Below are 14,117 nucleotides of genomic sequence, written 5' to 3'. Positions count from 1 at the left end.
GTGGGGGCACTGGGGAAGTGAAAATGGTAAGATATTATTTTTTCACATACTATCAAACATTTATTACTGACATTAAATAATATTAAGATATTTAAATATCACGGTAAATCGCAACAGCCCTAATTTTCTGTGAAAGGCTTTCACCATAAACCTCAAAACAAATCGGCATCCTTCACTAGGATTGGCAGAGTCTAAACCCAGTCATGGACCTAATCCTATAACCGTAAACCATTTTTGCCAAGGTCTTTTTGGTGGAGCTTGCTAGTGGCAGCTTTGTAACAAAGCAGCCTAAAAAGAGACTCTGCCTGAGCGGCTCAAATAAGGAGGAGAGGAGGGGTAGTGGCTGGGGAGAAGAAGAATTGTAGGAACCTTGCAAAAGGCATTTGACGGATACAGTTCAGTTGTTACCTTTTAGTCACATTTGAAGAGGTTTAATATGCAACATGTAAAACATAATAACATTTTAAAGCTATTTTTTCATGGCAAAGGTGTATTTTTCACTTTCCCATTCACACCTGTGTTTCTATGTTCCACTTGCCTGTGTGATTTAGTTGCGTTATGCGTTTTATCTTGCGGTGTAACAGTGCAGAAAATCAATTCAGCCATGTTAGGGAAGAAAGCTTTGCCCAACAGGCGCTGATGGGCAAATGGAAATCAATATCTTGGGGCTAACATTGGGATGCTTTTCAACTTTTCCTCATCTGCACAGGTGCTGACGCACAACACACAACATATTCAGAGCGCGAACCAACAGAGCTTCAAGTACCCATCTATATTCAATCGAAATGTATTTTTATTCTAGCCGTAATCTCAGCCTTTGACTAATAAAAGCAATGCGTCTCTGTGTGTCCAAGTGTGAATTGTCCTTGTTGTGTCTGATTTGGAGCTTCACTGATATTTGATGTGTGAGTTGGAATGTCTCTGTGCCTGTGTGAACGTGTGGTTATGTGTTTGGGTTACCAAGTTTATGAGAGCAGACAACCATCCGTGCTGGCAACCACAACACAGAGAACAGCTTTGATGGCTCAGCAGCCAGCTCATCTCTTCTCCATTTTTTCATTTGACAGGCAAACACAATAAACTATAGCACATGATAATGAGATGCAATCTCAGTTTCTAAGAGGCATGTAAATCATTGTTCTCTTCCTCGTATCTCCATCCCTCTCTCTTCCCTTCCTTTAGTTGTCATCCCTTGCTTTCGGCAAGGCGGAGTGATAGAAAAAATGATAATGAGAGGGTTTGGAGGCACAACGACAAGTAAATCTTTTGAGCTGAGAGGGGGCTGGGACCAAGCCAACTGTCTTCCCGCTCGGTTATGACTAAATGTCTCTCTCAGCATGTTTCCCATCTCTCCGTGTCACAGTGGGTGTCTCCTCTCATCCAGTCTCCCTCCATTCTTCATTCGTCTCCCTCCCTCCTAACTTTTTTTCCTTGATCCATTTTTAGACCCCTTTTGAAATAGAAAGCACTTATTTCTCTGTTAGCATTAAGGTTTGTGCTTGTCTGTTTACATTTCTTTCTTTTTTGTATAGCTTGTTTGATATGCTGTTGTGCAAAATAGACGTATTTAAATGTTTTAGTGGGATGACTCTTTTCATAGAAATGCATAAAATTATCTTGACTGTGTGAATGAATGCTCTCCCTGCTATGATGCTGATGAGACCTGGCACAATACACTGTCAGCAGAACCAAAGAAAACACAATTCACAGTAAAGGGCGGCGTCTCGAGCACGATTATTTTTTCGTCAGTATGATATTGCTGATACTGATCAGATAATCCCCTGAGTGATTCTTCTAGATACAGCTTTCAATTAATTTTCCCTGTGTTTCAAACAGCGTTCAAATTATCTTTTTTCTTTCTTTCTTTCCACCTGTCTCAGTCCCTGTCTATGACTCACCCGCTAATTGCCACATCTCACCTCTGCTTTCCTCCCCTGCTCCCTCTCCCATATGAATATGTAATTGATTGACCAATTAGTCTCTTGCAAACATCGGTTGCTACAGCGTTTCTGATGGAATCCAAACGATCCAGGGGCGGATCAATGGTAGAGGAATGCCTTATGGTCAACAATGTCCCTGCTTTGACTGGTGGACAGGCTAATTCTCAGAGGGACATTATGATGGTGTTGCAGCCTACTGTTGAGCCTATATCTGATGACGTTTTTAATTCTGCATCGTAGTTTTTCAGCATTGTGAACCTGAACAGTACTACTTACTCTAAGTATTATGGGTACTGCAATCAAAACCAACTATCAAGTTGAAAAAGAAAGTAATACATACTTTTTACAAGTAGTGCTGTTTCATTTCATGTGGATCATGTGTTCTAAGTGAATAATGATATCTGAATTATAACTTCTGAGTTAACAGTAACGCAACAGGAACGTAGAGGCTGCATACTGTGTTACGTTACCTTGACAGCACACCCCACCGTGTTACCATGACAACACAACCCTTACCATGACAACACACAATATTCCCCGTTACCATGCAAACACACCCATTACCATGGAAACACACATCGTCACGTTACCATTCAAACACACGCGTTCTGTCAGGTTGTTGATGTCTCTGGTTAACATTTAACCAATCACATCCGTAACAAATAAATGACTGGGCAGGTGTGCTGACACACAGACCGTGGTGTCCCTCTACTGTCATTGTCTGCATTCAGTTTCCATTGAGATAAACTCAGAGACACAAGCATGGAAAAGAATATAAATGAGACAGAGGTAGACTGGGAGACAGAGGCATTTCCCAAAATGATTAAACTCCATTCACTTTGCTCCATTAGTCTCATCCATCCTTCTTTTAGTTCTTCTGCAGGCTCTGCAGACCCCTAATGAATGACACACACTGACTCTCTATCTCTTATTAACTCTTTTAAACCGTCAAGCCACAGCTTTTACAGTTAGCTCAGCTGCTTTGGGTCATTCTGTTAAACAAAAGTTTTAAAATAATGTGTGGCAGATGGCTCCTCTGCTGTTGAACACTCGATGGACACAAACCCCACTTTTTAAACCAGTATACATTCAAAATCTTCTGACAGGTGTTGCAGGCAGTTTTTGCAGGGTGTTTGAGATCTTGAAAGAGTACAGCGTAACATGAATCTTAATATGATGCAACAAAAGCCAATGTTGTTAAAATAATATATGAAAGCAAGACTCAGTAGGAGCTAATAGAGGAGAAAAGAGAAGAGAACTGAGAAAAGATACTGTAGGGAGGAGAACAGATAAAAACACTTTTAACAGCCTGGGGGGGGCACAACAGCCAATGACTATTATGAGTTTTACGATTCACATATCTGTCTCTTAATATGTCCATATAACTAAGGATACAGCATATGGGCACATGGGGGCTTACTGGACCACCAAGCAACCTGTTACAATCACACACCCAGCAGTAAAGCTGACAGCTTTGAAATGACATCTCAACCAGCTGCTTTGAGAAAGGCTTGGAGAAATATTTAACAATAAGAGGCTCTTGTGTTGCATGCAAATTGTTGCTTACCCTCAGTGTAACACTCACAACATAGCGTGCCGTATTCACACTATTAAATACACTGGCATTTTACATCTGCTTTTAAAAGTATGTTAGAATACCAACACAGCCTAATCTTACTTTAGACAACATAAATAGACATTCATAGCCAGATCCCACTTGGTTACAGGGTAATATCTTAGCCAGATGTAGAAAACCCCGCTCAGTAACATTATATCTCAGGCTTAAAGTGACCTGTCAATAATGCTGATTGGTAGAGAATGCGGGAACAACCAAGTTCACTCAACACTGATTAAATCCTGACGATAATATCTTTACAGCACATCAGTCATACATATTCATCAAGCTCTGACATGCATCTGTTAAGTAATCACAGAAGGGGAAATATAGACATGGGTGGGAACAATGTCAACACTTTGTATGATGTGTGGCAGTAAAGCACTAACACTTAAGTAATGGGTTTGCTGCTGTTTATATGGCTTGATGTGAATAATGCATTTAAATCAAATGTTTACAGTAGAGATGGCAGAATGCAGCTTCTCTGATTTTCAGTTTTATGGTTTTAGTATCATGTTATGTTACAGACACACTTAGCACTAGCACGAACAATTCATCACACCAAAACAAATGTGGTTTATGTTTCATCTGTTCTACAAGACGGGTGACATGACTGCTGTCTTCCCTCCAGCTGTACAGATGGAGAAGGGGGAATGGCTGAAAAAATGCACAGGGTTATTAGATGGAATCAGGGATTTGGCCTGATTTTGGAAAGTAAAATGCTACTTTCCTCCCACTGTCCTTCTGCTCTTTGCTCTCATTCTCCCCCCCCCCCCCCCCCCCCATTTATCAGTGTTAATGCTCTCAATCTGTCAGTGATTGCATTATAATTTGCCTAAAATGAGCCATAATGCGCATCCTAAATGTAATGTTGCCTCAAAACCAGATTAACCCCCCACAAGATGCACATGTGTATCTGTGCCTGTGTCTGCATATGTGTGTGTGTAAACAGTATTTGCTTGCCAATAGCTTTAATCCAGCATATTTTTGAGCATTGGAAAAAAATAGAATCCCTTCAAACACAGCCAAAGGATGCAATTGGACATGAGGAACACATGGACAGGCAAAATCCGCACATTGCACACACACGCACGCACGCACGCACGCACGCACGCACGCACACACCACACACACACACACACACACACACAAAACCATGATTGGAGAAAGTGAACACATGTGACTACAGTGTGACAGGACCTCATTGCAAAAATAGAGACTGCTCTCCTAGTGAGTAACACCAAGTAACAAATACAAGGTAGTTACCATACTTTCTGGATCCGCATATTTTTACCAAAATATTTAAAAAAAGGAATAATTTAAACCAATCCCCATTCTGATTATATTCCCTACACAACCACATGTTGTGTTTTCTGCTGTAGGAAGATGCCCTCTTGCAATGACTGCACTTAAGAAAATCTAACAATAACAGTATGTGACGGAATAACTGGAGCCAATGCGAATGTGCTGCTCATTATGCACTTCATGAATTAAATATCAAGGTATGATTAAAATACAGATAGGTTGCATTGCAGTTGGTACTTTTATAATCAAATTACTACTGAGATGTTTTTTAATTTTTTACTGGTTTTAATTCTTATCTGTTTTTTAAATTCTCACTCTCGAACATTAGCTAGCAGGTGATCTCTCGACTCTTGCCACGCACAGTCGCACACCCTCCCCTTCAATCATCTAACATCTCCTACACTGCTTGACATTTTTCCCGGGAGACGGAGCTTGGCAGGTCCTCTCTGACAGACAGTCAAACAGACAGGTATGGTTATTAAATATGTATTGCAGAGCAGTGATAGGACACCCGGGGCCATTAGCCATGATAAATATATAATCTAACTGTGCTACATATTTCAGCCTCCTGGACGAATGGCATCCTTGCATACAAGCCGTCTGATGAGCATCCCAATGCTTAAATGCATCTCAATTAGACTGAGCGTCAGCCCTCATTTGTTGAGGCAGGGATCGAGATGGAATAGACCAATGTATAAAAGAACGAATGAATAAATAAGCAGTGTGCCGGAGGATGGGGGGGGGGAGAGGGAGCTGGGACCAACAGCAAGCGGGTTTGCTGATAGATTGCGTGTGGGCAGGCCTTAAACTTTAATCCCTTCTGGACTGTTTTATAGCAAAACAACATCAGTATATCTCTCACAAACTCTTACTTGTTCACTCTCAAGGTATTTTGTTTTATTTCTGTACCACCACCGGTTCTCTCCTCTCTCCTGAATACCTTGTTTCCCTAAAATTGCCAGTGTCTCTTCACCACTCAACTGTCATCAATCTTTCCCATATCTCTAAACTTGCACCACCTTTACTAATCATCATGTCATCCCCCTTTCCTTTTCTGCCAGTGGGTATAGTCCTTTATTTTCCCAAAACATCTTCCCTTACTCTTCTGTCTCCCTCCTTTGCAAATTAGTTTTATATTTTCCATCTTTTCTGCCTTTGTTTGTTCATTCCTCATTTGACTCTAAACTACCTCTGCCTGAATCCCTCTCCTCTGGTATTTGAAGTGTTTTATTACAAATAGAGATTTCCACCCTCTCGAATGACTCCTAACATGGTTTTAAAATAAGTCAGATTTTGACTGGAGCTAAAAGTATTTAAATATTTGCTTTCTAAATGGTTTTAGGTCAGCCATCTGGTTTTCACACATTGACTGATAATTCAGAGACCTTGTTTGCCTAAATTGATTTGTAGCATTTTGGCATGATGCCGTATACACCTCTTTATCTCTTTTCTACCTGTTGTTCCCATCACTTTCTCTCCTGTCACTTTCATTACTTTCTTCCCTCTCACCTTCCTTCCATGATGACAGAGTGTGACTCAGAGAATGTTGACAGTGAGCCAGAGGGCCCAGGCTGTCGTTGAGGCCCCTTGGGAATCAATCATCGGAGCCAAGATCAATACCAAAGGACCGTATCGTGGACCGGCCATTGCCCCGGCTGGCAGCGGCTGACTGATGAGCGGACCCACTGCTACACCGGGCAAGAACAACGTTTAAGGCAGAGCCCACGCTCATTTAGCATGCACCGCTGCACAAATACTGAAATGCACAAATACACCCACACCGAGACATGGTGTCATCAGTCACTCTGTAACAGATACATGCAAATGTGTTTGCCCCATGTGCGCATGGATGCATTCTCATACACAACCTGCACTATCCATGATGTAACTTAATCTCTCCCCAACAGCCCGGCATGCATCCCATCCCATCTCATTCAGACCCATTTCTGTCTGAAACCAAATTTGGTGTACCACAATAACTCAAAGCCTTTTTCCAATTCTTCCGCTGCAGAGGCCCGATGATGGGCCCCCTTATCGACTCGGTTTTATACAGCAGCACAACATTTGCCCACTCTATTCATCACTGTGTGGTCCTCTGCAGGGGAAACTACCGCTTATCAGCACACTACGAGCCAATTAGACTGACATAATAGGGCTGAACCGTAGTAGGGGGTGAAATTGGTGCAGAGTGTGTGATCCTTAATGTGTAGTGTACTTTAATGGCCCGATACATACAAAAACATGTGTCTCTGGCAATTACACCAAATCTAGGGAAATCAAACAATAGGCATGGTATGAACATTGACACATTAATGACTATGATACTGCTGCGCTCTGAAAACACTTTCCGCTTATCTGCCTCACACATTAGGTGTTATTACTTCTTCTCCTTTGGCAAACTGCAGGTATTACCTTTGACATTAATATGGATAACACCCATCTTTCTTTATATTCACTGGCAACAACTAATAAGGCGTAAACCATGTATTCATTTTCTGCTTGCAATAATGTTTATGGATGCTTTCAGTCTGGGCGGATAGGGAATGTCAACACCACAAGGACAAAAGACAACGAACAGATACTGCTTCAGACTACAAATGTTTACTGATTAGGTCCATGTTATTCCAGCCTGCTGACTCGAATTGACCTTAACCAGAACATTAATCGGTGCCACTTATGCTGATTGTAATAACATGGTATCTGACCCGGGTACATCGAGCTGATTGTAATAATGTCAGTGGAGATAAACATAGCAGCACTCAAATAGTTTCTTACAGCATTAGCATCAAATATCCAAACTGTTTTGTTTTTTTCCTCAATAAAAAATAGCCACTGACAAAAATACTGTTTTGACAAATAAACACTGATATCCATGTAGTATTAAGGTGAATGTAAGCTGAAGCAACTGTTAATGTTAAAGGAGGTTTACCCTTCTTTTTTCTTAGAGTAAATCAAGCAAATATCAAGGATTCAAAAGATTATGGTTGAATTCATGTTCAAAATCATTCATTGTTCCTTTTTTAAGTATTTGGGAGTGTCATCCTCCATATCGTCTGCTTCCTTGGAGATTATAGGTTGCCATGTCATTCCTATATTAATGAAATTGAATTGAATGTGTGTGTATGGTGCAGGAAAGAAAATAAAGCATACATGAATAAACAACAGTTTGTCCTTTCAACATGTGGCAGATGCTTTTACCCAGAGTGCTTTACTGGATTGCCCTACAGGGAATGGAACATTACCCTTGCCGTATTAGCACCACACTTTTATCCATTGTGCTGTATCAAGATAAAGCCTTTGAACTAAAGGACATCCTTCCTGATCATAAAGTACAGTGGGAGCAGCTGTCTGCACAGTCCTGTAGCTGGGCGGGAATTACTCACTGTATAATAGACCTTTTAATGCGATCTCAACCTTTAAGTGAGAAGCAACTAATGCTCTGTAGGATTTCACACAGACTGCGGTGGTATTTGTTCAGAACTGGGCACATCTGTGATTGGTTCTCCCCACAACCGTTAAGTCGGCTGTTGGTTAGCAGCTCAATGCTGAGGCCTATGACAGAAAACATAAATGACACACCTTGTCTCTGGAAGAGTTTGCTGCTGACGATTTCAGTCATGGAGGCCACCTTCTGTTTCTGGAGTGAGTTCACCTTCTGTTCCTGGAGTATCTCAGGGGGGATGCAGGAATAAAAGTCATGCAGCAACTCACTGAAAAGAGAAAGCAATAGGCAGTGGAATAAATAATCAGCATAATCATTATACGGAAGGAACAACAGGCTTGTTTTCTTGAAAATGAGCACAATAAATAATTTATATATTTATTATATTTATATTTTTCCACAGATTATAGCAGTATTTTTTAGTTTTTAACATAATCTCCTTATTCATTTTTTCCCACCTTGAAATTGATTCAAAGATCAAAGAAGGAACCACGACTCAGTAACTTAAGCTTTGAACATTTCTCCTTCGAGGTCATAAAATATGCAACCACTGAAAGCACAGCGCAGCATAGACATGGGTAAAGCAGTGTATGCCGCATAAAAACAAATGAGCCACAGCCTAAACAGGCTTTAATGAAGACACAGGTTTGAATCATCCTACGCCCCCCAAATTCAATTTTAGAATAATTAAACAGCCTGGTTGCAAGCCCCGATGCCACTTAGAAAGATTGAATACTCACAGCATGGCAAACCCTGTGTCTACTTGTTTGTATCTCACTTTGTTTCTGTCTACTTAACTGATGGCATACAGGCTGCAACAGCACTGTCACTGATGGTATTAAAAATGAAATGCACAACCCCCGCTAACAAACACAACAAAAGGTTTGTTTAACTTTTGGTGTGCCTAAGCTGGCAGGAGGACAGGCTGGGCCCAGCTGACTTATCAGGCCCAGTAATCATCTGAGTAGAATGTAATTAAAACCCAAAATGTCAGCATATTCCCACATGGACAAACAAAGGACAACTAGAGCAAACAAAACACAGGCATAGCTGACAATGTCTGTGTTTGTAGGCTCGGCGGATCACACCATAGGTGAGTTTACAAGGTGCAGGAATGTGACTATACCGAAGCTGAGACACACCTATTTCGCACTGATTGTAATTCACACAGCATGCTTTTGGAAACTCTGCCTGAGGCCGTTCTGATCAGGAACGCAATGGGGACCTTACTTTCAAGTGCAGATGGCTCGGTATATTTTTGCATGTGGGTAAAGAAACGCAGAAGACGGGAGGCATGAGTGTGTGGAAGAGAAAAAGAGAAATTGAATGACAGAAAGTGAGAATATATGCACTGATTTTGAAACTCTATGCCCTTCATCACCTTTCTACCGGTGTATTTGCGAGTTATGGTCTGTGTGGCAGGTGTTAGGTAGCACCTTCGTGACACTGTGTTGACATCGAGCCACTACAGGGACTTAAGTAGGCAGATGTGGATAATCCACAAACACACAAAGGCACACGGATCACAGAAAGGTGAAAAGCACAACTGAGGATAAGGGTGTTTAAAATGGAACATTGCTGGTAGGAAAACATCAATTAACATATTTTGCTAAGGTAAAAAGGTCATACCAAGAGAATGGATCATTGTTAGGTTGTGGAATTGCTAGAGGACAAACAAAGTGCCTAAAATACTGCTGAGGTATATAAACTGATTCGGGGTCAAAGAGAGGTTAAACTAGCCATTCCAAGTAATTTCGCTCGTTAGGAGGATGAGAACCTGAGAGAAGGAGTTCAAATGGGTTTTGTCTCATGGTTTCACTGCAATTGTCAATTCACTCAGGGGCATAAGGAGGAGGCGCAGATTGTGTGTCCTTGCGTGTATGTCAGTTTGATGAGATTTGTATCACCTGATGAAGAAGGTGCGGCTGAACCAGGGCGGAAGGTGTGGGACAGAAGGATGGGGGTCACTGAAGAAAGCCAAGACTAAAACCTCAGCTGAACTGAAAGCTCCCCTCCTCTGTCAGTGTCACTGAATGAGACCAAAGATAAGGAGCTGGTGTGTGTGTGTGTGTGTGTGTGTGTGTGTGTGTGTGTGTGTGTGTGTGTGTGTGCGTGCGTGCGTGCGTGCGTGCGTGCGTGCGTGCGTGCGTGCGTGCGTGCGTGCGTGCGTGCGTGCGTGCGTGCGTGCGAGTTGGTGTGCCTGAGTGTTTAAAGGCAAGCTTACCTGAGAAGTTTGGCATCAAACACTTTCTCAACATCATGCAGGACTGTTGGCAGGTACTTCAGAGCAGCAACCTGATGAAACACACACACACACACACACAGGACAAGTAAACACTGTTAAAAAGCTGTCTTGAAATCCTGTGGAAGATGTTGGTGAACAGAAGGTGACTTTGCCATCAAATAACTTCTGATCAGAAGTGTGAGAAAATATCTATTTTATGTTTTACAGGGCCACTAGTTCTTCTGCTTAACTTTCTGTGACTTGATCTGTTTGTATGTCTTTAAGCAGCAGAATAGTGATCGCATTAGAGAAGTTTGGGATTGAGGAGGAAGAAGATAAATCAGAACCAGACAGGTACATGTAAAAAAATATATATAATAGAGCATAAGGATGAAAAAAGGTAAAAATGAGAGCTGGGTGATGAAGAATGGGGTTCAAGGTGAAGACGTATGATTACCCTGAGCAGCAGAGTGGTGGTGTAGTCTGTCCTCATCAGGCTGTTGATGGATTCAAAGAGCCTCCTCAGCGACTCTTCAAACTCTGCCTGCTCCTTCCCCTCGTACAGCCTAGGAGGAGGAGGAGGAGGAGGAGGAGGAGGAGGACATCAATGGAAATGCAACAGGAAAAACTGAATGATTTTCTGATGAATGAGGCAAACATTAGAAAACAAGACACGATTAGAAAGGGGAATGGAGTAAAGGATGGAGGTAGGAACTGAAAGATGAGAGAAAATAACAGGGAGGAGAATAATCATTGAGGTGGGAAGGTGGGGAGAGAAAATAAGACACAAAGTGTAAAAACAAAGATGGCTGGCAATAAACTCAAGTTGAATATAGATGAAGGCAAAAACAGCCTTATTTAAAAAATGTTTGATCAACATTATGTAACAAATATTGAGTGTAACGCACAAAATAGTCAGTAAATTAATAACTAAAATATGAAACATTTAAGTTTGATGAACTTACAGGGTTCACAGTTTCACTTTTTTTCAAGATTCCTTGTCAAGCCAGAGCTAGTTTTCTCTGTCAGTCTCAGAGTTATCTAGCAACAGGGAAATTACTCCTAGATTATGTGTTTTTATGGAAATTGTGAGTCAACTGAATTGGTTGCAGGTCCTCGCTTCTTTCTTTAATAATATAGTTTAAAATATATTCAAAGTGAAGGTGCTATACATGTAAAGCTTACGGTCAATATTTTATTTAACATATAAAGTTGTAAGACAAAGAAGTCATTCTGGCAATGTAATTATTCTCCAACTCAGTGCAGACTTGTAATTCAATGAATTCTATTCCAAAGTGCTGCTGCAAACTAATAAAGTATTATGTGGACAAGGTTAAAGTAAACATTGATAAGTACCAACTGCAGTGATTAGAACAACCCTCCTCGGACTTTGGGTGATCTTTGTTGCTGCTTTTTCACATCACAAACAAACACCCACATATTCCTCTACCATCGCTCGAGTTTAACTTCCTCCACCCCAAGGAAACGTCTCTCTCATCCATCTTTCCTTCCCCCCCATCTCACTATCTCTGTGTGATTCAGTGGAGCTTTGCAGTTATTAATTACAATAGAAGTGTTGGGTTCTGGAGGGAAGGATTAGCATGTGGCACACAGCAAATGTAGCATGTGCGGGGAGGGATTATGCGGTAACACACGGCGGTATTATCACTGGCCGCTTTGCAGAGTACAGTTATGATGACAGACCCAGTGTCCTGCTTAATCCACAGGCCCTGTCTGTGCATGAATATGTGTGTGAGTGTGGGTGTGTGTAAAGAGATGATGTCTGGATGCATCAGGGTCAGAGATGCTGTCATAACACCAGGTTGAGAACTCACACCACATATATACAGCTCTGAGAAAAATGAAGAGACCACTACAAAATGATCAGTTTCTCTTGTTTTACTCTTTATAGATATGTGTTTGAGTAAAGCAATTTGTTTTGTTTTTATTCCATAAACTACTGACAACATTTATCCATGTTGGAATTCAACAGATAAAATAATGGAATGGCTGCCATACATGTAGAGATTGAGATTTAGAGAAAATGTGGAATGGTCTTTTCCAGAGCTGTATAAAAGTACACAGTACACACTGTGCTCACAAACACACAAACACACACATCAAGCACACGCACAGAAGAGCGATAACACATATACATTAGACTGCTCAGCAAACAAATACTGAAGATATACGGAGGGAGCCATGTAGGGCAGGGTATCAACAGAAATGGAGTGAAAGACCCTGAAGAAAAGTCTGAAAAATGCTTCTCATTGAAAACAGAGCAGATGTCCTAATAGAATCCTAACTGCATTAATAAGAACATATCTTGATCTTAGAAAACATACTTATTTTGTCGGTGAAAATGTGAACGCTGTGTGCTTTCGCTTTGGAGAGAGGGAGAATGTTTAAAAAGGAGGAATGAAGTAAAGATAGATGGTAAACCTAAAGATGAGAAAAAGGGATGGAAAGAAGGGGGACGAGGAAAGGGTTAGACAGGAGGAGAAATATAGAGCAAGGGCTCCGGGGAAGGAAAAAGGAAACACACACCTGATGAACTAGACTAGTGGAAGTAATGTGAAAGCTGCAGGGCCTGAAGGACAGACAGGAGGTGAAGGAAAGAGCAAAATGTGGTACAGCGTGCCTTACATATTTTTGAAGCAAACATCACGCGTTTCTAATAGAGTTTGCTTGAACACAAAGTCGGTTTGACAAGCTAATACATCTTCAGTGCCGCCTATTTAACTATTTATGAGTGGTAGTCTTGATGATGATGGGACCTTACAGGTGCACCTAAAGAACCACTGGCTCCCTTGAATACCCAATTCTCCGTTGGCATGACAAGGAGGAAAAACCTCAATGTGAAAACTTTATATGCAGAGCAAGAAGAAGTTATCGGCTGCAGGTAGGGAGAGGGCGACAGATAGAAGAAAAGAGAGAAGGGAGGGAGTTTTATCGGTTCAGAGATACCCAGGGGAGGCTGGGGACAGAAGCTCAGTCAATCCAGGAGCAGTGGAACACGCGAACTAGGGCTGAACGATTGATCGATTTTAAATCGAAATCGCAATTTGAAATGATGCGATTATCAAATCGCAAAGCCTGCGATTTCTTTAAAAAACGTTTATTTATTTGTTTCTTCTTGTGTGACAGTCATCCACACCAATCAGAAGTGCTGTGCTCCATATGTACCAGCCATTGTTAACCAATCAGAAGTGTCCCATGATAGAAGGTGATAGACAGATTGATCCCATCACCTGCCAAGTATTTTTGAAATACTTTTCCAAATGGCTTCCAATGGAGCTTTCCTATGGTTTGGTGAAACAAACCATCTGAGTCAGGTTAGTAATGCTCCATCACCTGTTTCTATTACAGGGTGAATCTTAAACTGAAGCTTGACTTTAAAGCAACCCAACGTAAGTTTCATGTAAGTTTAGTTCTTTCACTCGTGGCTCGGGCTGCGGGGGTGCTAGAGATGGGAGCACGTTGATGTGACCTTCCTAGCCGAAGATATGGCCGCATTTTACAATAAACTTCCGTTGGGTCGCTTAAAAACAAATATCGCAAATCGAATCGCAATATCTGTCAGAAAAATCG

The 14,117-nt window shown here is 41.4% G+C and overlaps 1 protein-coding gene across 1 annotated transcript in view; it reads right to left on the bottom strand.

The window, feature by feature from the left end:
* Nucleotides 1-11,096, bottom strand: part of LOC104952067 (dedicator of cytokinesis protein 2-like) — a 21,669-nt gene extending 10,573 nt beyond the window's left edge. Inside the window, exons 1-3 of the mRNA XM_010778822.1 lie at nt 10,984-11,096; nt 10,527-10,597; nt 8,440-8,570 (exon numbers count right to left, since the gene is read on the bottom strand). Of these exons, the coding sequence (XP_010777124.1) occupies nt 8,440-8,570; nt 10,527-10,597; nt 10,984-11,019 (238 nt within the window). The 5' untranslated portion in view covers nt 11,020-11,096. The remainder of the gene's footprint in view (nt 1-8,439; nt 8,571-10,526; nt 10,598-10,983) is intronic.
* Nucleotides 11,097-14,117: the final 3,021 nt, after the last annotated feature.

This window comes from Notothenia coriiceps, unplaced genomic scaffold, assembly GCF_000735185.1.
Source record: "Notothenia coriiceps isolate Sejong01 unplaced genomic scaffold, NC01 NC01_scaffold00019485, whole genome shotgun sequence".
Lineage (NCBI taxonomy): Eukaryota > Metazoa > Chordata > Actinopteri > Perciformes > Nototheniidae > Notothenia > Notothenia coriiceps.
The sequence above is the reverse complement of the archived record's forward strand: the minus strand, read 5'-3'. Positions and strand labels throughout refer to the sequence as shown.